We start from the raw sequence: 25000 nt of genomic DNA on the forward strand, positions 1-25000 counted from the left end.
GGCCGAACACCCAGAGTCATTCAGGAGGGTGTGGGTCCCTGGCCTTTAACCAAAGGTCAGAGGGGACCTGCTGGGGAAATTTGAGAGGGACGTGGCAGGGCCATTGTGGCCCTGCCAGCCAGTTCCCTCACCTTGACTCTCTTCTACAGGTACGTGATGACGACCTTTTGTCGTCTTCTGAAGAGGAGTGCAAGGATAGGTATGTATGTATGGGGAAGGCCAGGGACAGGGGCTGGTTCTGGACCCAGGCTCCTGGCCCACCTGCTCCCCTCTTTTGCCTCAGGGAACGCCCCATGTACGGCCGGGACAGTGCCTACCAGAGCATCGCGCACTACCGCCCTGTTTCAGCCTCCAGGAGCTCCCTGGACCTGTCCTATTATCCTACTTCCTCCTCCACCTCTTCTATGTCCTCCTCCTCATCTTCCTCTTCATGGCTCACCCGCCGTGCCATCCGGCCTGAAAACCATGCTCCTGGGGCTGGGCTGGGCCAGGATCACCAGGTCCCACTCTGGGGCCAGCTGCTGCTTTTCCTGGTCTTTGTGATCGTCCTCTTTTTCATTTACTACTTCATGCAGGCTGAGGAAGGCAACCCTTTCCAGAGGGAGCCATGAGGGTCTGGGCTTCAGAGCCAGGTCTTCTGGGGAAGTCCTGGCTGACTGCCTTAGCAGTGGGGGTGGGGGTGGGTGTGGGGGCAGGGGCAGGGGCTTTTATGTGTTCTTGCTTGGGGGGCGCTGGGCCTAGCCCAGAGTAGTGCTTGCTCCCCCTGCCTTGTCCCACCAGGGAGGCAGCAGATTCAGGCCCTCCATGGGGGCCTGAGTGTGCTTTCCTCGGCAGCCTCCTGGCCCTGCTTGCCTGTAACCCTTAGGGTCCAGGAGGGCAAGGCCTCGCTCAGTCAGAGGAGAACATGGTTCTTGTTGTCATGCATGCCTCCTTTTTGTCATCTTGTTGGGGGGGATTAACCAAAGGCCACCCTTTGTTTTCGTGGACACACAATAAAAACCCCATTTATTTTTAATGCGTTGGCTCTTCCTGGAGGAGAGGGTTGGGCTCCCATGGCAAGGGCCTCTGCGTCTTGGGACTCGAGGATTGCAATCTGGCTTTGCTGGGTCCGCATTTTTGCTTTGGTCTGGGGATAGGAATCAAATGCTACCCAGAGATGTTTGTGTTTTGTTTGGGAGTTTTATTCCCTAACTCATTCCCCAAAGCACCTGTAACTGCTTATACATATAATTGTGGTACAACAAGGCGTATACAGAGAACCCACTTAGAAATTCAGGCAAAGCAGCCGGGCGCGGTGGCTCAAGCCTGTAATCCCAGCACTTTGGGAGGCCGAGGCGGGCGGATCACGAGGTCAGGAGATTGAGACCATACTGGCTAACACAGTGAAACCCCGTCTCTACTAAAAATACAAAAAAGTAGCCAGGCGAGGTGGTGGGCGCCTGTAGTCCCAGCTGCTCGGGAGGCTGAGGCAGGAGAATGGCGGGAACCCGGGAGGCGGAGCTTGCAGTGAGCCGAGATCGCACCACTGCACTCCAGCCTGGGTGACAGAGCAAGACTCCGTCTCAAAAAAAAAAAAAAAAAAAATTCAGGCAAAGCTGCATGCATGCTACCAGCAGTCTGCGGGTGTTTTAACTGGAAAAAGCTGAAGTCCACCCCAGTGTCCAAGGGCATGGGGATGGAAAAAAAATGAAGCATCTCTGGCACATCATTCTCAGCTCCTGGAACTGCTGCTTGTTTAACATGGGAGAAAAGCTCCAAAGGCTGAAATGCCCCATCATCCCTGGGTGATGGAATTCACCTGCCTATATTCTCACTTAGCTCCCAGGTTTTCTGCCTTGGGTATGTATTTCATAATCTTCTATATATACATATATATAATTTTTTTTTTTGAGACGGAGTCACTCTGTCACCCAGGCTGGAGTGCAATGACGCCATCTTGGCTCACTGCAACCTCTGCCTCCTGGGTTCAAGCAATTCTGTCTCAGCCTCCCTAGTAGCTGGGACTACAGTCACACGCCACCATACCTGGCTAATTTTTGTATTTTTAGTAGAGATGGGGTTTCACCATATTGGTCAGGCTGGTCTCGAACTCCTGATCTCAGGTGATCCACCCATCTTGGCCCCCCAAAGTGCTGGGATTACAGGTGTCAGCCACTGTGCTCAAAGTTTATATTATATACACACATATATACATATATATGCATACATATACATAGATATATACCTGTATATACATATATATATTATTTTATTTATTTTTTTGAGATGCAGTCTTGCTGTTGCCAGGCTGGAGTGCAGTGGCACAATCTCAGCTCACCGCAACCTCTGCCTCCTGAGTCCAAGCGATTCCCCTCCCTCGGCCTCCCGAGTAGCTGGGACTACAGGTGTGTACCACCATGCACGGCTAATGCTTTGTATTTTAGTAGAGATGGGGTTTCACCAGGTTGGCCAAGATGGTCTCGATTTCCTGACCTCGTGGTCCACCCACCTCAACCTCCCGAAGTGCTGGGATTACATGTGTGAGCCACTGTGCCTGGTCTACATATATTTTTTTAAGTGGAAAGTGGGTACTAAAGCCCAAGACAGGCCGGGCATGGTGGCTCATGCCTGTAATCCCAGCACTTTGGGAGGCCATGGCAGGCAGATCACAAGGTAAAGAGATCGGGACCATCCTGGCCAACATGGTGAAACCCCATCTCCAATAAAAATACAAAAAATTAGCTGGGTGTGGTGGTGCATGCCTGTAATCACAGCTACTCAGGAGGCTGGGACAGGAGAATCGCTTGAACCTGGGAGGCGGAGGTTGCAGTGAGCTTAGATCGCACCACTGCACTCCAGCCTGGGCGACACAGCGAGACTCCGTCTCAAAAAAATAATAATAATAATTAAAAAACAACCCAAGACACAATGCCACATGTTGCTGTGCACGCCTGGCTCTATGCTGCCGGCAGAGGGCGGGAAAGCACAGAGGGGCTGCCATCCACTGCACACGGGCAGGTGGGAAACAGAGGCCCAGCAAGGGGTGGGGTGCTGGCATTAGTCCCCCTTGCCTTTGGCTCCTTGCTGCAGGTAGTGGGACAAGCCAGCCTCCCACACTTGGCACAGCTCCCATGCAGTGCCTGCACATGCACCCGTGGAGGCAGGGCTGGGGCTGGGACCCTCCCTGGCTACTCTTGACCATTTATCTTGGCTGCATCCTAGTCTCTCCTCACGTATATTTTTGGTCCTAAAATAGTGCATGGTCCTTGTGTGTTGAAAACATGCAGAAAAGAGCGAAGCACTTCTAATTTTCTTACCACTCAGTTTCAGCCTTTCTTGTTTGTTATAAGCTCCTCTTACCTAGCTCACCCCCAGAGCCCAGCCACTTGCTGTGTGGACTCCCCAAGCCCTTGCCCTCTGCCCCTCACCATCCCAAGCCCAATGCAACAGACTGATGGCTGGCCCTGCAGCAGGCGAGACCTGGATGGTCCATGGCAGGTGGTAGGCATGCGCAGGGGATGCCACCTCCTCACAGGTCCACCTTAGGGACCCAATGGTCCCATTAATAAGCCTGTACGTGGGGGGCAGAACAAACAGGTTGCTACTACCAGGACCCTAGAAGGACGCAGTGACAGCCTCCTGTTTCAGCAGCTGATAAAAACCAAGTACACTGACAGGAAGAACTGAACTCACCGAAGTCCAGTTCCCCCAGGAAGCACTCACTACCTGGGATTGTGGCTGGACAGAGGCAGATGGGGCCTAGCAGGAACCTATATGGGACCTGGGGTGGAGGCAAGGTTGACATCCCAAAGCTCTGGAGTAATAGCCGGTGTCAGGGAGATGGGGGATGTGGAGCTGGGCTTGGGGCATCCCAAGGAGGGAAAAGAGATATCCAGGTATCTGGACGAAATGGTGCTTTCTAGGCCTTAGGTCAGGTCCTGGATCTGTTACAGGTGAGGAGTAAAGAGGAGGCAGCTGGGTGTACTTGGCAACCCCTGTGGTGTCTGGCGTGAGGGAAGAGAGGGAAGGAAGGAACAGCGGCCACCCCCAACGTAGCTTGCCCCTTTTCATTCATTCCAAAAGAGCTCCCAAGACTGGATGGAAGAGGGCTCCCGGAGTCCCCACCCCATTTCCCCAGGGAATGACAAGGGCTGCAAGACTCCTACCCCAGGGCTCAGAGACTCCCTGCTCCTGAGGGCCCACGGCCTTCCCCAGGGCTCTGCTCCCACCACCTCCCTGAGCTCCCCCTGGATTCCTGAGGCCTCCCACTTGGGCTTGGTCACCAATCCCCAGGGCTCCGTGGGCCTTGGAGTACTCCCTCCCTGTTCCAGGGCTCCTCAGAGCTCTGCCAAGCTCATCCTGTGATCTGTCCAACCCCCAGGGCTTTGAACCCCATGAGGGATTCCAACTACTCTGGACACACCCAAGTGCACTGGGTGCCCCAACTGGAACCAGAAGGATTAGGAAGGTTCCATGGGCCTCAAGAGCCTCCAGGCCTCCACTTAAATGTTCTCCAGAGCTCTGAGAGACCACTGTGGCCCCGCTTTCAAAAGCTCCCAAATAATCTGGGGTCCCCCGCAGGGTTCCAGCAGTACTCAGACACACAGCAGGGGGCAGCAGCTGCCCAAGGTCCCAGCAAGAGGCCACTCTGGGGACTGTCCAAGAAGATACTGGATTTTTTTCCTCCGCTGCCCCCAGGCCCTGCCAGACCAGGGAGGAGAACCAACAGAGGGGGCTGGGAGGGTGTCGAGGCGGCCAGTGGAGGAGGAGACGGTGGAGAGGAAATGCAGGGCCAGGGCCCAGAACCCGGGGTCCTGGTAAGGCCTTTGACCTCGACCCCAGACAGGTCCAAAAGGTGACAGCGCCAAGGCCGGCCAAGAAGGACCCTTGCCTTGACCCTCAGCTGCGGTGGAGGTAGGAAGGGTGTCTGTTGGGCCGCTACCACTTTCAAGAAGAGAGTGCAAGAGGTGTAGAACCTGTGGCTTCATGAGGATAGGCCACTCCTGACTGATGGCATAAAGGAAAGGAAAACGGCAGAGGAGCCCTGCCTGACTTCCACTTGGGGCTGAGCTGCTGGCCCCAGGCTCAGGGCGGCCACTCACTGGGAGACATGGGGCAAGCAAGACACAGAAAGGGGAAGTCCCACCCCCAGCCCCAGCCCCTCTACTGCTCCCCCTGGGCCCAATGGCATAGAGGCAAAGGGACCAAGCACACTCTGGAAGCATCTAGAAGCCACCAGCTGAATGGGGGTGGGAGGCAGCAGAGCCAGGCCCAGAAAGATCCAGTGCCAGTGGGGAGGACGGGAGGTCCCCCTGAGGCTGCGACTTGTCCGCTCAGCCCACTGTGTGCCCAGGATTCTGAACCTCTGGGGCACCCCCTCCTGCCCCGAGTCACCCAGAGTCTCCTGCCCCCTCCCTGTGCCGGCTCCATCGTATCCTCTCCCAAGCCCCATGCCTGGCAGGGCCACCGGGGGAACCGCCCTAGGGCTGGGCTGGGTGAACCAAGGGCACCGATCCCCCAACCCTCCGGATCATCCCCAGGCTGCAGGGACACATGTGGGGCAGCAAGGGCGGTAGATAAACTAGGGGGATCCAGGCCCCTGAGGACAGCCCTGGCGGGAGGCCACAGGCCTCACAGGGCGGTGAGCTGGAGGCCACCCAGGCAGGCAGGCAGCAGGGAAAGAGATTGGCATGGTCGTGGCCAGCGGCCTCCCCGGGAAGGGCGGGCAAGTAGGAGCAAAAACAAGAGCAGAGCACGGGCCCCTACCCTGCTGGGGCCTATGGTCTGGGGACCCAGCCACACTGAGGAAGACCCAGGAGGACCTGCCAGGCTACTAGGAGATAAAGGGTGCACAGGCCTCCAACCCGCAGGTTATGTCTGGACTGAGTCCAGGGAGGGCAGGGAGGGGCGGTAGCCCAGTTGACTTTCCCTCCCCTAAGCCACACCTCTGCACCCCAACCCTCCCTTCTGCCTCCCGACAGCCCCATCCTCGCTCTCCGAGGCAACTGGGAGGGGACCTGGAGAGGAAACAGAAGCAATGGCCCCTCAGAGCGGGGTTCCCCGAAATCTATGGCCAGGGACTGAGTCTAGCACTCAGACACCATTGGGAACACCGGCCAGGAGTCCCTCGGGTGGATCTGGGAACCTGCTGCAGAAGCTCAGGGGACTGGGCCAGCTCAAGGAAGGGCTCAGGCTGGAAACTGAGCAGGCAGGGCACCCCTGGACCTGGGGCCGAGGAGGACAGGAAGTAGGCAACTATGGAAAGACCCCCCACCACCACCCACCCTCAACTCGGCACACAAAGGCCCAGAGAGGCCCCCAGACATCACTGTGGGGGCAGGGGTGTTTGCAAACATCCGCAGAGGGACCGGGTGTCACAGGCACATGGACAGCTTGCAGGGCCCAGCTGAGGCTAGGACAGAAGCAGGGGGCTGGCAGGAGGTGCCCGGCCAGGGTCCCCAACTGTGCGGGAGGCAGGCGGCACCAGTCCCGGGCAGGATCTCTCAGAAGAGGCACCGTACCCAGCCAGGGCTCCCGGAGACAGGGGTGGTGGGGCCGAGTGTCCCCTCACCCTGTGCCTGGCCCCCAACAAAGGGCGAGCATGTATCCTTCTTGGACACAGTGTCCAGGGAAGGGCACTCCCAAACTGGGATGACCCCTAGGCCAGAGGACCCCCCAGCCCCAGCTGACAGCAGCCGGGTGTCTGGGGAGGCCCCTGGGAGGCAGGGCGGCAGCCAAGAAGAGCACCATCCCTGGATGCACTCTCCAACTGCAACCAGGGCCCGGTCCCCCGAAGGCACCAGCTCTCCCTGAGGGCAGGACCTTGATCCAGAGCAGGAGTGGAGGCCCCCCCGACAGGGGACGGCTGGAGAGGCCCCAGGCTCACAAGCCAGGGAGCGGCGCCTCTGTGCCCGGAAGCCCCTGGGTCCTGCCTGGGCTGCTGGTAGCTGCTGTGGGCCGAGGGGTCTGGAGACCCCAGGGTGCTCTGGGGCAGCCCCTTTGGGACCCTCAATGGAGCCAGTAAGTCTAGGAGGGCGCCGATCTGTCCAGGTGGGTGCATGGGCCGGGACAGGGTCTGGCTGCTGTCGTGACTGTGCCCGTCTGCCGAACAGGCCGCTAGGAGAGCACTCCCTGAGCGAGGGCGCTGGGCAGCCTGGGGAGGGAGGACACCGTCCCCCGTCCAGGCCCCCGAGGCCCCCATGGCAGGGAGAGCCAGACCTCCTCACTGTTCTTCCCGGGGGACCAGGCCGGGCACCTTGGCTCAGGGGAGACAGGGTCACAGAGGACAGCCAGCGGGCAGGTGGCCCAGGAGTGTGGGGGTTCAGTGGGCCTGACCGTGTCCTGAGGCACCCCAGGATCCTGTACCCAACACCCTGGGGGAGGGGCTGTCCCCACCTGCCAGGAACACATTCCTCAGGGAAGGCCCGGCAACCTGCTCTCGTCGGGTTCAAGGAGGGCCAGGCGGCTTTGGAAGGGGTCAGGAGCTGTCATCAAGGGTCCCTGCATTGCCCAGAGGCGGCACCGGCCAACAGGAAAAGCACTCATCGCCCACGGAACCTCTGTGACAAATTCAGAGCCACGGAGAGCGTCATCAGGAAGTCACCTGCCAGTCCCAGTGGGAAGGATGGGGCAACCTCCTGGGGCCCCAGTGGAAAGCTCCTTCCGGGACCCACCTGGCACTCCACATCCCGCCCCCCAGGCCAGGGACTGCCCCTGGAGCCTGGAGCCCAGTATCCGGCAACCTGACACATCACGGAACAAAGGAGCTGCTCTGCCTTCACCACGATGGCGCGGCACACCCCCTCCCTGCCCCGGCCCCTCTCCTTTCAGGGCTGCATGCCGGGAGGACAGGCCTCCCCTGTCTGCAGAGAGAGGTCACCCCACTTGGGGCAGAGAGGGGGCAGGGGCAGGAATGAGCCCCTGGGAGGAGGGCATTGGAAGTGGGAGGCACATGCCATGCAGGCTGGCATGGGGCACTCATGCCATGCAAAAGGGGCTGTGGTGACCAGAACGGGCTTCCCGCCGGCTCCTGGGGATGTTGGACCAGGGGTCCCCGACCCGGGCTGGGAAAGGCTTCCATGAAGAGCCAGCGAGCACACAGCACAGACCCTGCGGGGCACACTGGGTCTTGGGGGCAGAGTCTCCCTTCTTGGGGTTCTCTGTGATGGGTTTTGCAACCCTTTCAGGATGTCAAAGCACGCCCCGCCCTCAGAAATGCAGACCGCGGCCAGTGTCAGCCCCAGGAGGTGGCCTGCTGCTCCCGCTGACACCAAGGACACGTTCCTGAGGCGGCCCGCTCGGGGTCTCCAGCAGCCCACACAGCTCTACAGGCGCCAAGGGCGCTTCTGACTTGCAGCACTCAGGAACAGCCTCCACCCTGAGCGTGGCGCCCTCTCCAGCACGTTCCAGGGTGGACCTGTGAGACCAATAAAAACCACAGCGGAGGTGAGGCGAGTCACTTAGGAGGCCAGGTCATAAAGAGTGTGTGGCCAGGTCTAGGGCGCCCTCTCCTGCTGGTTCGATTGGATTGCAGGTCCGGGGAAAGCCGAGCAGTCCTGGGAGAAGGCCAGGTGGGGAGCAACTGAGGTCTCCTGCCGCAGCCTCCAGAGGGAGAATCATCACGAGGGCTCCCCACCCAGTCAGATAGGATGACTGGGCCCCAGTGGACACCTGACCGCAGCCTGAGAGGGACCCTGAGCCACAGTCCTGGCTCCCCGAGAGCCCTCCCAGAGCCTGTCCCTCAGAACCCTGGGGGGTGAGAGGAGCGCTAGGTGGGGAAGGACCGAAACGTGGAGTCGTCTGTTACCCAGCAGTCGGAACTGGTGCTCAGCGTCCAGGGGGCAAGACACAGCGTGAGCCAGAAGGAAACAAACCGACAAGAACCCCCAGAAGCCATCAGGAAAGCCTGGAGATTCTGATGACACGAAAACTAAAATCCCCTGTGTGACCAAGCACAACCCGCAAACGCGCACAGTCAAGAGACAAGTGATAACATGGGGAAAAAATAGTAGCAAGAGGTGACTAAGGGCTCGCGTCAGTCACACACACACACACACACAGAGCTGGACACACGGACAAGGCAAAGTGCAAGGACAAGAGAGCAAAAGGGGGCGGAGGAGAGGAAGGGAGAGGGAAGGAAGCGTCTTCTCCACCGGGACGCAATTCCTTGGGAGTCCGTCTGACCCCAGGGCAAAGGGATGCTGGGTCGCCAGAGCCACCGAGGAGACTGGAAGTCCCGCCAGGCCTCGGAGCCCAGCAAAGAGGAACCCGGGCGGACGGGTCAAACCCAGCGGCCGGCTCCGGGGGTGGGTGGTGGCGCTGTGGGGAGCCGCCTGAGCAGCATCACCAGCAGCTGGGAACCCTCCCGGTGCGGGAAGGTTGGCGGGTAAGGCGGGTCTTCCCCGGACACACACTGGGCTGGACCCAGCGGTCCCATGGGTGCTGGAACCAGCCCTGCGGGTGTTCCCAGCCAGGCACCCTCCCGCGGGAAGACCGGTTGAAGGGATGGCTCCTGTTGGCACCCACGTCGAGGGATGGCTCCTGTTGGCCACCACCGTCTTCTCTGCGGGGCTCACCTTTCCTACCTCCCCCAGGAGACAGGCCAGGAAGCGCCCCAGCCCACGACCGCCCGCAGCAGAGCAGGATTCCCTCCCCGGCGGCCACCGCTGTCAAGGGACGGGCAAGACTTTGTTACCCCCCCACCGCGCGCCACCGCGGAACGCTGCACAGACACCTCCAGACGCCGCTTCCCCCAGGACGCCCGCCCGCCCGCCCGCTCTGCCCACCTATCCCTGGACGCTGCCGGGTGGACGGGTGGGGACGGCCCTGCTTCCCCACGACTCCCCAGACGCGCCCCGAAGCACTTTCGGAGCACAGTGGAGTGGGAAGGGCGGGGCGGCCCCTCGACGGCGCCCAGGCGAGAGCGGCTCACGGGGCTTCCCGGGCCCTGATCTCGGGGGACGCCTGTCCGCCTCGTCCCCGGGGGAGGACAGTGACCGCCGGTCTGCACGGGAAGGGGACTCGGCGCATGCCCCGCAGGGCCGGCCCAGGACTGGGAGGCTCGGAAGGCGATGCCGAGGCGGCGGGGTGGGGCGGGGCGGGGCGGGGCGGGGCGGGGCGGGGCGGGGCGTGGAGGGACAGACCTAGTCTCTGCCCGCCGGAGCCCACAGCTGCCTCGCTCCCCACCTCCGCCTCGGTCGCTCCCCGGAGGCTCCAGGCGCCCACAGGAAGCTCCGCCCCGACCCGCCTATCCAGCCTCCTCTTCGCCTGTCCTCGCCAATGACCGTGCTCAGATTGCACGGAATTCCCGCCCCTCGCCCTTGACGGACGCTCCTGCTGCCCAATGGACGACACCCTGTCGCGTGCGCGCTGCTGCGGCCCTGCCGGGCGTGGCGTGGCGTGGCGCGGCGCGGCGCGGCGCGGCGCGGCGCTCTCTGGCTCTTAAGCGTTCCCGGGAAGAGAGCCGGGGCGCTGGCCGCAGAGTCGTCGGTGCACACGCAACAGTGCCGCCTTGTGTTTTGGGTGCGGACCTGCGCTTCTCTAAGCGTTCCATTCCCGAGAAGGGGCGAGAAACGTCCAGAGGTCGTGGCACCTGCCCGCCGCTGCCGGGCGTCGGCCGTGGGCGCAACTGAAGCACCCCGGGAGCGCGGCGCGACATCCGTGCCCTCCGAGGGCGGCCCGGGTGTCGCCGCGGTTCGCGCGGGAGGGCGCGGCCGTGGGCATTTCCGCGCTTGCGCGGGTTCCAGTCTCTGCCCCCCCCGCCCCCATCCCCGGACCGGCTCCTCCCTCTCATGGCCCCGCAGTAGACGCAGCTCCTCCCTCCCGCGGTGCAGCGCGGCCAGGGCTCTGCTCCAGGAGTCATCGAGTCCGCGGAGCGTTATCTCAACGGACCCACGCGCTGCCCTCCGCTGGGGTGGGCCGAGTACCCTCCGCCTCCCGCCCGCGAGATCCATCCCAGCTCTTGGCGGGGGTCCGTGGTTCTCTCGCTCATGGCCACGGAACGGTCCACGCTCGCGGAGCCACAGGCTGAGCTTTTCCTGGTGAGGGACAAGGTCGTGGTTTCCCGTGGCTGGTGGCCCTTACGGAAGAGCCTCCTGGGAGCACGAACTTGCAGGGTTTCCTGTCATCGGGTTGCCACGCCCGTCTTGAACGCTCGAGTCCACGCAGAAGTGCAGAAGTGGATGTATAGCTTTATTTGTAATGTTGTCTTCTTTCTTCTTTCTTCTTTCTTTCTTCTTTCTTCTTTCTTCTTTCTTCTTTCTTCTTTTCTTTCTTCTTTTCTTTCTTCTTCTTCTTCTTCTTCTTCTTCTTCTTCTTCTTCTTCCTCTTCCTCTTCCTCTTCTTCTCCCCTTCCTTCCTTCCTTCCTTCCTTCCTTCCTTCCTTCCTTCCTTCCTTCCTTCCTTCCTTCCTTCCTCCTTCCTTCCTCCTTCCTTCTTCTTTCTTCTTTTTTTTTTTTTTTGAGGCAGGGTCTCACTCTGTCGCCCAGTCTGGAGTGCAGTGGCGCGATGAGGGCTCATCTACAGCCTTGACCTCTCCACCCTAGCGAGGGCTTCAGCCTCCGGCCTCAGCCTTCCATGTAGCTGGGACTACAGGCGCACGCCACCACCACGTCCACCTAATTTTTTACTTTTTGTAGAGATGGGTCTCGCTTTGTCGCCCAGGCTGGTCTGGGATTCCTGGGCTCAGGTGATCCACCTCAGCCTCCCAAAGTGCTGGGATTTGCTGGGATTCTGGGCACTGGGCACTGGCCACCGCACCTGGCCTGATGTGTAGTTTCAGTAGAAACCACCAAAGTCTTCAGGGTGGCCTGTGCATCACTTTACACATATTCAGGCGAATCATTGAGAGGTTTTTGAGGCCGGACGCGGTGGCTCACACCTGTGATCCCAGCACTTTGGGAGGCCGAGGCTGGTGGATCGTTTGAGGTCAGGAGTTCGAGACCAGCCTGACCAACATAGTGCAACCCCGTCTCTAATAAAATAACACAATTAGTCGGCGTGGTGGCGCCCTCGCCTATAATCCCAACTACTCACAAGGCTGAGGCAGGAGAATCGCTTGAACCCAGGAGGCAGAGGTTGCACTGAGCCAGGATGGCACCATGGCACTCCAGCCTGGGTGATAGAGCAAGATTCTGTCTCAAAAACAAAAACAAAAAAACGGTTTTTGAAACAACTTGAAGCAAGTTATCCCATGTATAAAGTAGTATAAAGTTATTTATACTATTCTTCTGTGCAATCACCCACATAGTTAAACAATTTAAGGCCCATAATCTGGCCGGGCGCGGTGTCTCACGCCTGTAATCCCAGCGCTTTCTGAGGCTGAGGCGGGTGGATCACGAGGTCAGGAGTTCGAGACCAAACTGGCCAATATGGTGAAACCTCGTTTCTACTAAAAATACAAAAATTAGCTGGGTGTGGTGGCATGTGCCTGTCGTCCCAGCTACTCGGGAGGCTGAGGTAGAAGAATCACTTGAACCCAGGAGGCGGAGGTTGCAGCAAGCCGAGATTGCACCACTGCACTCTAGCCTGGGTGACACAGTGAGACTCCGTCTCAAAAAAAAAAAAAAAAAAAAAAAAAAAACCCATTGTGGTACACATTTTGTAGTGATTTTTTTTAAGCTTTTTTATAATTTCAACTTCTTTGTTTTTGAGATAGAGTCTCACTCTGTCACCCAGGCTAGAGTGCAGTGGCACAATCTCGGCTCACTGCAACATTCACCTCCTGGGTTTAAGCAGTTCTCCCACCTCAGCCTACCGAGTAGCTGGGACTAAAGGTACACGCCACCATGCCCTTTACGTGGGCCGAGATAGCGGCATTGCACTCCAGCCTGGGCAACAAGAGCCAAACTCCGTCTCAGAAAAAAAAAGGACAGTGGAGTCCTAGATGGTGAGGGTAGCAATGGAGAAACCCACTTCAATTTCTTTGTGCCAACGGTTCATGGAAGGATTCCCATGGGAAGGTCAGGAGGGAGAGGAGCCAACAGGTGGAACTCCGCCAGTTCCCCTGTCCTCACCGTGTAGGGCTGCAAGATTGCTTGGTGCCTGTCTGGGCTCCAGGGCCCCCACCCGCCCCTGCAGGCTTGTGTGCGGATCAGCAAGAGGCACTCCGCTCTCCAGGCAGGTAGTCAGCTGGAGGCGAGGACACGGGAGGGATTTCAGCCCTCTCACTCCCCAGGAAGGTGTCCTTGTGCAGAGAACAGCCTGCATGACCTTCTAGGGCATGCAGGATTAGACTGTATCCTCCCTCTGCCCAAAGTGGCTACGGAAAGTTCATTTTAACACCCACTAGAGAGTGAGGAGACTGTAGGTGGAATTTCTTTTTTGTTTTTATTTTTTTCCGAGACAGAGGAGTCTTGCTCTGTGGTCCCAGGCTGGAGTACAGTGGTGTGATCTTGGCTCATTGCAACCTCTGCCTCCGGGGTTCAAGCAATTCTCCTGCCTCAGCCCCCCCGAGTAGCTGAGATTACAGGCATGCGCCACCATGCCCAGCTAATTTTTTGTATTTTTAGTAGAGACGGGGTTTCACCACGTTGGCCAGGCTGGTCTCCAACTCCTGACCTCAACTGATCCACCCACCTCAGCCTCCCAAAGTGCTGGGATTATAGGTGTGAGCCACTGCACCCGCCCTGTAGGCAGAATTTTTTTTTTTTTTTTTTTCTGAGATAGTTTCTCTCTGTAGGCCAGGCTAGAGTGCAGTGGCATGATCTCAGCTCACTGCAACCTCTGTCTCCCAGGCTCAAGCAATTCTTCTGCCTCAGCCTCCCGAGTAGCTGGAATTACAGTTGTGTGCCACCACACCCGGCTTATTTTTGTATTTTTAGTAGAGACGGGGTTTCACCATGTTGGCCAGGCTGGTCTCGAACTTCTGACCTCAGGTAATCCGCCCGCCTCGCCCTCCTAAAGTGCTGGGATTACAGGCTTGAGCCACCGCGCCTGGCCATACATGACTTTTTTTGAGACAGAGTCTTGCTCTGTTGCCCGGGCTGGAGTGCAGTGGTGCGATCTCAGCTCACTGCAATCTCTGCCTCCTGAGCTCAAGCGATCCTCCCACCTCAGCTGGAATTAGAATGTGCTGCCACGCCTGCCTAATTTTTAATTTTTTTTTCTTTGATACGGAGTCTTGCTTTGTTGCCCAGGCTGGAGTGCAATGGCACGGTCTTGGCTCACTGCAACCTCTGCCTCCCGGGTTCAAGTGATTCTCTGCCTGAGTCTCCGGAGCAGCTGGGATTACATGCCCCCGCCACCATGCCTGGCTAATTTTTGTATTTTTAGTAGAGACGAGGTTACACCATGTTGGCCAGGCTAGTCTCAAACTGCTGACCTCGTGATCCGCCCACCTTGGCCTCCCAGAGTGCTGGGATTACAGGCGTGAGCCACTGTGCCTGGCCAATTTTTAATTTTTGTAGAGGCAGTTTTTCCCCATGTTGTCCAGGCTGGAGGTGGGGTGTCCGCCCACCTCCGCCCCTCAAAGTGCTGGGATTACAGGCGTGAGCCACCGCGCCCCGCCGCAATCCTTGACTTGTATTGCCCCAGTGGTGTTACAGCCTGGAACCCAGTTACAGACGTAAGTCACCGCCGGGATCCAAAGTCCCATGATGGAAAGGGAGGCTACCTTCCCCTGGGAAGGACCCTGCACTGTTGCTGCAAGTGCACCCCAGAAATCGTCCCAAGCTTTTCTCAAAGGGCCCTGAAGTCATTTGTAAAAGCGACATGTCATCCTGGAAAACAGGTGCGCTCAAGCAGGATTCCCTCCTGTCCTTCCTGTCAAAGGACGGGAAGTTACCCCACCGCGCCCCACCTGCAGATGGTGGACAGACACCTACAGACGCCACTTCCCCCAGGACGCCCGCCCGCTCTGCGCACCTCTCCCTGGATGCTGCTCCGTGGGCGGGTTGGGGCGGCCCTGCTTCCCCACGACCCCTAGACGGGCCCCGAGGCACTCTGCGCACAGTGGAGTGGGAAGGGCGAGGCGAGGTAGTGCCCAGGCGAGAGCGGCTCATGGGAGGCGGCGCCCGAGACGCAGTTGGCCAGGACGGTGCGGGTCAGGGTGGGCGGAGCGGGGCCAGTGATGCCCCCGGGTCTCCCAGGCCATGAATCTCTGTGGAGACTTCTCCTCGACCTCTTCCCCGCGGCAATGTGCGAATTCTGGGTCTCCAGGAAACGGGGATACGGGGCATGGCTCCCAGCAAGGCCTGGTCCAGCTTCTCCGGTAGGGGAATGGGTCTCCCGCTCCGGCCTCCCGGGTTGACAAAGGAACGCGGGCCCAGGTCCCTATAAGGCGCTTCACCGCCGGGGCCTGTAGCCTAGAAGGAGGCAGGGAGCGCATGTCCGGGACCCGCGCAAGCTCGGGGACACTCTCGCGGTCGCCGGGAGGCCCACCCAGGGTGCTTTCCTTTTTCCCCTCTCAGAAATATACGTCTGTCACAGTTAAGAGCAAAGCCTAGGGCAAGAGTTCTACGCCCAAGATGGCCAGCCGGAAGCGGGCTTCTCGCGACCATGTGGCGAAGCCCCATTCGTCAGCTGGCCGCCCGCGGCCCCGGTACCCGGCCACCTCTCTGATCTGCGCATAAGCTGGGCTACGCCTGGGCGCAGGCGCTAAGAGCGGCTGCGTCTATGGTCATGACGTCTGACAGAGCGTCCACCCGCCTTCGCCAGGACTCTATGGTTCTTACGAGCGCAGAGAGACCGCCTATATAAGGCATGCGCAGGCGTGGGAGCGCCTCTTTCCGTTCGGCGCGGTGAGTAAGCGCGGTTGTAGTCTCTTGCAGTGCCATTGCTGGTTCTCATCCCTTTTAGGTCTGTTCTCGTCTTCCGTTCCGACTCTCTCTCTCTCTCTCGTTGCAGCCACTGAAGATCCTGGTGTCGCCATGGGCCGCCGCCCCGCCCGTTGGTGAGTCTTGACTCGGTGTATTTTCACTGCTGGGAAACGGGAGGGGAAAGAAGTGCCTGTGGCCGCTGAAAACAGCTGTGGGGTGGAGCGTCCCCCGTGCGGCGGCCTTGTCTTGGGAACTGATCCTATGTTTTACATCTCCCAGTTCTTTTTTAGTCTTAAATATTACTGTTTGTTCCTTCGTTCCCGTGTCGGTGTGGAAGCGACTGTTCCCTCATATATCTCTCCCTGTGTCCTGCAAGCTCACCGCATTTTCGGACGCTCGATGCTCTCTTGGGGCCTTTGTGTGCGTTCTCTGTCTTATTTCCGGGCGACGTGCCGCCTGCCTTGTCGGACTTGAAGGGCAGTCCGGGAAAAACGGGTGCGGCCGCCTCCTGTGTCCTACAGGGGGCGCCAGACGCCTTTCCACTCGACTCGGAGGTGGATTTAGTGCCACGTGCCCGAAAGTCTTAAATTGGGTGATCTGAGCTGTGCAGTGATAATGCGGCGATTTTGTAGTATGCAGTGTCTTGAAGAGATAATTTTTAACCAGGAAAGTTTGTTGCGAAGTGTTTATAGGAAGCGTAAGACAAAGTAACGGAAGATGGTGGCGGTTGTGTTTCTAGTTTTGGGTGTCCTCTGTGTTGCCGCAGCCAAGTGTTGCTTTGTAGTTTATTTCCCCAAATGCAAACGGTTTAGAAGTGGACGTGCATTCCCCACCCTTTTCCTGTCCCTCTTTTGGGTTGTTCCTTGAGGGGCAAAGTCCCTGTTGGGCTTTATGTGAACCTCACCTAACCTGTGTTTTTTCACTCCCCTGCAGTTACCGGTATTGTAAGAACAAGCCGTACCCAAAGTCTCGCTTCTGCCGAGGTGTCCCTGGTAAGTAGTGGAAGGGCCCCTGCACTGGCTTGGCTCTACTGACTCAGCGTCCGTCTGTGACACCCCCTGCACACTTGCCCAATCCTTTTTTAGATGCCAAGATTCGCATCTTTGACCTGGGGCGGAAGAAGGCAAAAGTGGATGAGTTTCCGCTCTGTGGCCACATGGTGTCAGATGAATATGAGCAGCTGTCCTCTGAAGGTAAGGCAGGATTCTTTGTTCATCACCCCCAGTCCTTCCTCTTTGCTCCCTCAACCCCATCCATGTACACTGCACTGGAATTGGGAGTTTATGAAACATAAGCCTTTTTACAAAACCCAGCCAACACATTTCCCCTGAGCTGGAGAAGGTCGTGGTGAATGTTTCTCTATTATCGTATTTCACTTTGGTGCTTTCTTTCCCCCTACCTAGCCCTGGAGGCTGCCCGAATTTGTGCCAATAAGTACATGGTAAAAAGTTGTGGCAAGGATGGCTTCCATATCCGGGTGCGGCTCCACCCCTTCCACGTCATCCGCATCAACAAGATGTTGTCCTGTGCTGGGGCTGACAGGTGAGCTTGGTCTGGGCCTTTTAAGGCAGTTTTCCCATAACTTGGAGTCTCTACGTTATTAGGCTTTCATTAATTCGACGGAGCATAGAGGTACTTGGCCCCAGTGACTCAGCCACTATGGTTACTAGAAAAGCCAGGACACAGCTGGCAAGTGATTTTCAGTGGCCACTCAGGACCCTTTCCTATGTACTGTTGCGGATACAAACAAAGCATGAGTAAGTCTTAGTAAGTAAGCTGTTTCCAACAGGTGAGGGGAAACACTTGTGATGGGAGTAGCTTTTCTTTTAGCTTGATGACAACCATCTTGCCAGCAAGCAGGTAGTTGAAGCTAGTAGAGGAGCCCAGTGGTGCCTTGCAGGACGCCTCCATGGTTCTTGAGATGCTCTGCAGCCAATTAAGCCGACTGAGTTCCTTTCCTCATGGGGGCCCAGTGTGCAATGACTGCAAACAGCAGCTTCCTTGGTAGTGTATGCAGCCTGTTTGTTGTATGGGTTGCTCTAAGGGACCTTGGAGACAGGCCTTTCCGATGGACATTCATGTTTCTAACTTTGCATTACCCCAATGTAGGCTCCAAACGGGCATGCGAGGTGCTTTTGGAAAGCCCCAGGGCACTGTGGCCAGGGTTCACATTGGCCAAGTTATCATGTCCATCCGCACCAAGCTGCAGAACAAGGAGCATGTGATTGAGGCCCTGCGCAGGGCCAAGTTCAAGTTTCCTGGCCGCCAGAAGGTACGTATGCTGCAGCCCCCTTCTCCCACCTTTCTTTGCCCCAGGCCTTCTGACTCAATTCTTTCCATTGCTCCCTAGATCCACATCTCAAAGAAGTGGGGCTTCACCAAGTTCAATGCTGATGAATTTGAAGACATGGTGGCTGAAAAGCGGCTCATCCCAGATGGCTGTGGGGTCAAGTACATCCCCAATCGTGGTCCTCTGGACAAATGGCGGGCCCTGCACTCATGAGGGCTTCCAATATGCTGCCCCCACTTAATACTCACCAATAAATTCTACTTCCTGTCCACCTATGTTTTTGTATTTACATTCTTGAGGGAGAAGGAACTTCCTTTGGGAACCTTTGGGTCATTGCCCTTTCATTTCAGAAACAGGTTGACAGCTCAGCCCTGCTCATGAGGCAGCAAACCCTGCAAAGGGCTAGGACTGGTGGCCTTATGTCAGTTGTCTACTCTGGAGCTTGACTTGGACCTCCCCAGGTCCTAGGCAGTAGGTTGAAAAGCATTGAAGTGCTTTTCATGAAGCACAGCTGCAGCAAAGCCTTGCAATCCCAGGCTGGGGTCAGCCTACGGTTGTGTTGCTTATTACAACACATGGGAACCAAGAGGGGCTTGTGGGCTAGAGGCTGACCAGCAGTGCCCCTGACCAGCATCAGCATTTATTTAGCAAGGGTAGGTGTGCATCGCATTGGGCGTGGTCTCACCCATCTGGTTTAGCCAGTCCTCCTTGGTGGGAATCATTCTGGGATTTGCACTTTTCCTATCTAGCAATCTCCTGAGCCCCATGCACTAACCTCTCTGAGAGCCTGCATTCCCAGGGCCCTCACCACCTGACCAAAGGTCTGGGCTAACCTTTGGTCCTTTGTAACAAAAAGACCTCAGAACAGGCACGTGTGGCATGGTTTGACCTGGGAATCCCAGATGTCTGACCTGAACTATCGCTAGATAGAACAGCGCTAGCTTTTGGGGGAGTAGCAAAATTGAGAGGCGTGCTAGGTGGGTGGCCTGAGCATCTGTATCCAGGGACAGGACTCCAAAGGCTTTTGGTCCCAGAGCTGGAATATGTTGGCCCCAGCCCCCAGCCTGTGGCTCCCAAGAGGCCTCTGGTCTTTTGTAATCTCAATTTATAGCCATTTGTAAGGTTTTTAATTATTTTATTTTGCCAAACATACCTGAGAATACCTTTTATTTATTTATTTTTTACCTTGGGGTGATGGTTGCAAACCATAAATGTGATTATAGTTAACACATGGCCTTTCTATCATCCCAGTCAGTGTTTTTCCTGAGCTCTGTTCTTTGGAGAGGAGGATGCAAGGGAGGGGTCTGGCACGCTGCTGGCATTTTGCTGTGTCCTGCAGCCCCTTTCCCGGGGCACCTGGGTTCACACAACTTTTTAGTACGTAACTGGTGCAGATTTTCTGTGTGCAGATGTTGGCCTTCACCAGCGTTGGCTGGACTTTACCAGGCATGCAAAAGCCTGTGCCAACACAGACGAAGGCACCCAAGTGGTGTGAGCATGACTGCTCAGCAGTTATAACAGGCCTGACTGCATTGTTCACCGGATTACAATGAGCCGAAACATGTCTTGGTGTTTCCTGGTTCCAGAGAAGGAGTTTGATGTAGTGGCTTAACCACCCTCCTTGTAGCTATTGGGGCTTAATGGTTTCCTGGTGATTCTTACCAATCCACAATAAAGATGGCCCATTGGCATATCTGCTGCACAAGTGTCACATCTCACCAATCTGGATTTTTGTTCTCAGTAACTTTCCTTTTTGTCATATAACATCTTGATTCTTCTTTCTGAGCCCTCCCTTCCCCTCCCCCAACCCAGAGCCCACTTTGTCTCCACTCCTGATACTACACTACCTGGCAGGTGGCATGAGTCCAGCCTCGGGGCCCCTGGCTTCCACTCCTAATCTAGGCACAAGCCCAACCAAAGAAGAAGAGCCAAATCAAACAAAAGGCAGGTGGGGGTGGACTGCAGTCACAGGGCAACTGTAGTTGAAGCCCCCCAGCCCCAGGGCTGGATGGACGGGGGAGGCTGGGGTTTAAGTCCCAAAAGGCAGCAGGCCACGGGGGGTGGGGGGGGCTCAGGCGGCAGGGCACAGTTGAGGGGACAGGAGTGACAGCAGCAACAGAACAGTAAGGCTGAGAGGCTGGACACTGTGCGCCTGGCTCAACTTCAGCTCCACCTCCACGGGGTAGTGGTCACTGATGTTGAGGGCCTGGGAATGGGTGGTGGGGCAGTGTCAGTGCCCGGGGCCGAGGGGCTTCCCTGTGACCCTGCTCCTGCCCTCCCTCCTTGTGCCAGCCCCATCCCTTCACCTCCTCCTCGGTGAGCTGGAAGGTCGTGGGGAAGTCAAAGGCGGCCGCAGTGTGCAGCAGGCTCCGGCAGCGCTCCCCATGCAGCACAATGCGGTCATAGGCACAGTGGGTACTGGCCCGCACTGTGGTGTCCTCCCCGTCGGCAATCACCCAGTGGAAGCCTGGCTCAGTTCGCAGCTCCAGCTTGTCCAGGCGCTTTTTGGTCAGTGAAGCGCAGTCAGCATTGAAGTCCCCAAGCAGGATCACATCCTAGAGACACAGCAGCCATCGGGCTGGCCGCTGGGCCACCCTATCCTTGTCCCTCCTGTACAAACTGCCCGGGCCTACCTTGCTCTGCCAATGCTGGGAGACCTCCAGAAACACATCGTAGAGGGCGTTCAGCTCCTTCTCTACGGCCTTAGGAGTGGTGTGCAGCGGGACCAACACCAGGCTGGGAAGGACTGCAAGGCCCAGGGACCGAGGGCTGCCATGCACTCCTGGCCCTTCTCCCCCAGCCCCTCTGGGTGAGGAAGCCCCCAGTGGAGCCAGCAAGAACCCCCCTTCTGCTCCCACATACCAAGCCCACCCTTCTTCCCTCCCTACCATCGCTGGGCAAAGAGAACTGGGCCACAAATGGCTCCCGGGCAAAGACATCATCCTTGTCGTTGTACACGTAGGAACTCAGGACCTGTGTTTTGTGTGACCTGGGAGGACCAAGGGATGGGCAGCAGTGGGCCCACATCACCGATTTTGGCTTGCAAGTGCCAAACGGCACTCAGGGAGGGGCCCTCCACTAACAGCGGCAATGTGGGCACAGCCCTCCCAACCTGTCTCTAGAACTTTAAAACATCAGACATAATTCATATGCCATAAAATTCACCTGCTTCAGGTATACAACATGGTTTTTTTGTACATTCATAAGTCTGTGCAACTATTGCTACAATCAATTTTAAAACATTGGTATCCATTACCCCTAATCAAAATATAACATCCATTACCAGTTACTCTCCGTTCTCTCCTCCTGCCAGCCCCTGTAACCATTAATCTGTTCTCTATCTTGTACATTTGCCTATTCTGGATATTTCATATTTTGAGACGGAGTCTCACTCGCCCAGGCTGGAGTGCAGTGGCCGGATCTCAGCTCACTGCAAGCTCCATCTCCCGGAATGGCTGAGCCATTCTCCTGCCTCAGCCTCCCAAGTAGCTGGGACTACAGGTGCCCGCCACCTCACCTGGCTAGTTTTTTGTATTTTTTAGTAGAGACGGGGTTTCACCGGGTTAGCCAGGATGGTCTCGATCTCCTGACCTCGTGATCCACCCGTCTCGGCCTCCCAAAGTGCTGGGATTACAGGCTTGAGCCACCGCACCCGGCCTTTCTTTTTATTTTTTTTTTGAGACATGGTTTCGCTCTGTTGCCCAGGCTGGAGTGCAGTGGCACAATCATAGCTCACTGCAGCCTTGAACTCCTGGGTTCAAGTGATCCTGCTGCTTCAGCCTCCCAAAGCACTGGCATTACAGGCATGAGCCACTGTATCCTGCCTACCCAGTTATTTTGGAGCAAATACCAGATGTCATATAATTTTATTTACATAGAGAATCAGTTCTCCTTCTCTGCAGCCTCCCTTGCCCTCTGGATCCTGATTCCAAAGGGCTCCCTGCCAGCCTGTCCTCCCAGGGACTTAGAAGATCGGGTCTACCCAAGGTCCATAAGGGGTCCCCACGGAGCCTCTTCCCAGGAGCTGCAGCCCTTGCTGGCCACTTTCATAGAGGGGGTCAGCCACACCCTAAGCCCCAGCAGAAGAGCTCCCACAGGAGAGAGGAGGAGGGACCCCACATCTGTGCTTAGAGAAGGAAGGCCTCTTGCTCTATGGACACTCTGGCGGGGGTCGAGGATGGGAAGAGTCCAGAATAAAAGGTGTTGAGAAGAAAAAGTATGCTAAGCAGGTGAGGCTGTCCCAGGATGGGGGGCCTGTGGCCCCGGGGACTAACGAGCCTACTTCACATTAGGGCCAAGGACTGCGCCTGCCCCCTCCCCGCCCCCTGCCCTGCTGCGCCACCAGCTCTGTGCTCACCGATAGAAGTATACGTATGTCTCCACGTAGGTGCTGCGCCCCAGCTGGGGGCTGCTCAGGGTGCTGTAAGGCCCAGAGGCATCAAATCTGCCAAGAAAAGGGGAGGCAGAGTCAGGGCCTCAAGGCTCTGGGTGCGCCCCTGATTAGACTCACAGAGCCTTGCTCACCGATTGAGTTCTCGAAGCAGGAGGGGGATGGCGCGGCCGGAAGAGTCCACCACCTCCTGCAGCACCATGATGTCACAGCGAGCCAGGATCTGCAGGACACCAGGAAGGCCAGCCTGACTCAGTGCCAGCTGCCCTGAGAGGAGGCAGTGGGCCCAGGGAACTGGCACTGTTGTGGCCAAGAGTGTTAAGGCTTGCTGGCTGCAGCCCGCAGAAGCAGTGGGACTGGAAAGGCCCCAGGAGAAGACTCATCCCACCCACACGTCACCTGTTTCACAGAGGAGGAGACTGAGGCCAGCAGCAGGCAAGTGCCTGTGCTGCATCTCCGTGCCACATCTCTTCCTGTCCCCTCTTCTCTAGAACGTACTCCTGGTCAGGCAGGGCTGGGGGCTTTGGGTCATGGTGTTTAGGGGCACAGCTTCCCTGAAGTGATGAACTTACCCGAACTAAGGTGTCCATCACCTGCTCCCTGGCCACCTTGGCCAGTGTCAGCCGCTGGGCGTTGAAGGCGCAGATGCGAAAGGCCTGGGCCCCACTGACCAAGATGAGGAAGAGGAGTGCAGTTGGATAATGCATGACTGCGTGTGGCTGCCGGGGACCCCCCAGGAATCCAGGCTGCCCCAGGGTATGCTCTCACTGGGCTCAGTTCTGGCTCTGGGAGGGCTGAAATATGGAACAGAGAAAGTGGCACTAGCTGCTGCTGCCCAGCACCAGCCTCCCAGACCTGCCAACCCGCAGGTTCCCCGCCCTTCTCCGTGGCCACCTGTTGACTCTGCATGTATGGCTTGACAGCATTCTTTTCACTTAAAAATTGTCTTTGAGGCCGGGCGCAGTGGCTTAAGCCTGTAATCCCAACACTTTGGGAGGCCGAGATGGGTGGATCACGAGGTCAGATCGATCAAGACCATCCTGGCTAACACGGTGAAACCCCGTCTCCACTAAAAAATACAAAAAAACTAGCCGGGCGAGGTGGCGGGTGTCTGTAGTCCCAGCTACTCAGGAAGCTGAGGCAGGAGAATGGCATGAACCTGGGAGGCGGAGCTTGCAGTGAGCCGAGATCATGCTACTGCACTCCGGCCTGAGCGACAGAGCGAGACTCTGTCTCAAAAAAAAAAAAATTGTTTTTGAGGTCGGGTGCGGTGGCTCAGGTCTGTAATCCCAGCACTTTGGGAGGCCGAAGCGGGCAGATCCCTGAGGTCAGGAGTTCGAGACCACCGTGGCCAACATGGCGAAACTCTGTCTCTACTAAAAATATAAACATTAGCCAGGTGTGGTGGCAGGTGCCTGCAATCCCAGCTACATAGGAGGCTGAGGCAGGAGAATAGCTAGAACCTGGGAAGCGGAGGTTGCAGTGAAGCGAGATCATACCACTGCACTCCAGCCTGGGCGACAGAGTGAGACTCCATCTCAAAAAAAAAAAAAAATTGTTTTTGAGACAGAGTCTTGCTCTGTCAAGATGAAGCCAAGATCGCGCCACTGCACTTCAGCCTGGGCAACAATGAGACTCCGTCTCAAAAAAAAAGTGAAATCCTACAGTATTTGTATTTTTGTGACAGGCTCATTTCACTATCCTCAAGGGCCATTCATGTTGGAGCATATGTCAGAATTTCTTTGCTTTTCATGGCTGAATCATATTCCATTTTTTTTTTTTTTTTTTTTTTTTTTTTTTTGAGATGGAGTTTCGCTTTTGTTGCCCAGGCTGGAGTGCAATGGCACGATCTCAGCTTACTGCAACCTCCGCCTCCCAGGTTCAAGCGATTCTCCTGCCTCAGGCTCCCAAACAGCTGGGACTACAGGCATGCTCCACCACGCCCAGCTAATTTCGTATTTTTAGTAGAGACGGGTTTTCTCCATGTTTGTCAGGCTGGTCTCGAACTCCTGATCTCAGGTAAGCTGCCCACCTTGGCCTCCCAAAGTGCTGGGATTACAGGTGTGAGCGGCCGTGCCCTGCTGGTTTTTTTTTTTTTTTTTTTTTTAGAGAGAGAGACAAGGTCTCACTATGTTGCCCAGGCTGGTCTTGAACTCCTATGCTCAAGCAATTCTCCTGCCTCAGCCTCCTAAAGTGCAGGGATTGCAGAAATGAGCCCTGGTGCCCCAGCCTCATGCATCTCTTGACCTCGTGATCTGCCCGCCTTGGCCTCCCAAAGTACTGGGATTACAGGTGTGAGCCACAGCGCCCAGCCCCTGCTTTCAGTTCTTTTGGGTATATACCCAGAAGTGGAATTGCTGGATCATATGGTAGTTCTATTTTTAATTTTCTGAGGAACTGTCACATTGGTCTCCATGGTGACTGCACCATTTTACATTCTCACCAACAGTGCACAAGCGGTCAAGCTTATTCTTTTATTGTTTATTTATTGGAGACAAGGTCTTGCTCTGTCACCCAGACTGGAGTGCAATGGTGCCATCACGGCTCACTGCAGCCTCCTGAATTCTATGTTTCCCAGGCTGGTCT

General features: G+C 56.9%; 3 protein-coding genes and 1 non-coding gene across 6 annotated transcripts; 3 read left to right on the forward strand and 1 right to left on the reverse strand.

Moving 5' to 3' along the window:
* Positions 1-5: 5 nt before the first annotated feature.
* Positions 6-1285, forward strand: LOC126947296 (emerin-like; the record flags this gene model as incomplete). The annotated part of the gene is made up of 2 exons (XM_050777988.1): positions 6-199; positions 284-1285. Coding segments are annotated over 2 exons (522 nt in total), but the record flags the coding sequence as incomplete, so codon positions are not given.
* A 13507-nt stretch (positions 1286-14792) lies between these two features.
* On the forward strand, positions 14793-18295 carry LOC126947298 (60S ribosomal protein L10). 3 transcript variants are annotated; one of them, XM_050777991.1, is made up of 7 exons: positions 15079-15187; positions 15387-15868; positions 16668-16726; positions 16820-16927; positions 17138-17276; positions 17844-18006; positions 18085-18295. In XM_050777991.1, exons 2-7 carry the CDS (start codon positions 15846-15848, stop codon positions 18235-18237), a joined length of 645 nt encoding a protein of 214 aa, XP_050633948.1. In that variant the 5' UTR covers positions 15079-15187; positions 15387-15845; the 3' UTR covers positions 18238-18295. The 3 variants fall into 3 exon arrangements, with proteins under 3 accessions (XP_050633947.1, XP_050633949.1, XP_050633948.1); XM_050777990.1 differs by having other exon boundaries at positions 14793-15868; XM_050777992.1 differs by lacking the exon at positions 18085-18295 and having other exon boundaries at positions 14793-15868; positions 17138-17275; positions 17854-17963.
* On the forward strand, positions 17661-17795 carry LOC126947299 (small nucleolar RNA SNORA70). Its single transcript, XR_007723010.1, has one exon. It is a non-coding gene; the product is annotated as a small nucleolar RNA SNORA70 (small nucleolar RNA).
* An 849-nt stretch (positions 18296-19144) lies between the features above and the next one.
* On the reverse strand, positions 19145-23347 carry DNASE1L1 (deoxyribonuclease 1 like 1). The gene is made up of 7 exons (XM_050777989.1): positions 22987-23347; positions 22549-22637; positions 22382-22468; positions 20913-21013; positions 20658-20770; positions 20331-20579; positions 19145-20230 (listed from the first exon to the last, which is right to left on the reverse strand). Exons 1-7 carry the CDS (start codon positions 23119-23121, stop codon positions 20096-20098), a joined length of 909 nt encoding a protein of 302 aa, XP_050633946.1. The 5' UTR covers positions 23122-23347; the 3' UTR covers positions 19145-20095.
* Between the last annotated feature and the right edge of the window lie 1653 nt (positions 23348-25000).

This window comes from Macaca thibetana, unplaced genomic scaffold (assembly GCF_024542745.1).
Source record: "Macaca thibetana thibetana isolate TM-01 unplaced genomic scaffold, ASM2454274v1 unplaced_scaffolds80, whole genome shotgun sequence".
NCBI lineage: Eukaryota > Metazoa > Chordata > Mammalia > Primates > Cercopithecidae > Macaca > Macaca thibetana.

What these genes read in the sequence shown, in the direction of transcription:
- LOC126947298 (XM_050777990.1), top strand. Translation starts at nt 15,846, where the DNA reads ATGGGCCGCCGCCCCGCCCGTTG. An exon ending in GGCCGCCGCCCCGCCCGTTG is followed by an intron (nt 15,869 to 16,667) that starts GTGAGTCTTGAC and finishes ACTCCCCTGCAG; the next exon opens with TTACCGGTATTGTAAGAACA. An exon ending in AGTTTCCTGGCCGCCAGAAG is followed by an intron (nt 18,007 to 18,084) that starts GTACGTATGCTG and finishes ATTGCTCCCTAG; the next exon opens with ATCCACATCTCAAAGAAGTG.
- DNASE1L1 (XM_050777989.1), bottom strand. Translation starts at nt 23,121, where the DNA reads ATGCATTATCCAACTGCACTCCTCTTCCTCATCTTGGTCAGTGGGGCC. An exon ending in TGATGGACACCTTAGTTCGG is followed by an intron (nt 22,638 to 22,986) that starts GTAAGTTCATCA and finishes GGTGTCCTGCAG; the next exon opens with ATCCTGGCTCGCTGTGACAT. An exon ending in GTTCTCTTTGCCCAGCGATG is followed by an intron (nt 20,771 to 20,912) that starts GTAGGGAGGGAA and finishes TGGGCCTTGCAG; the next exon opens with TCCTTCCCAGCCTGGTGTTG.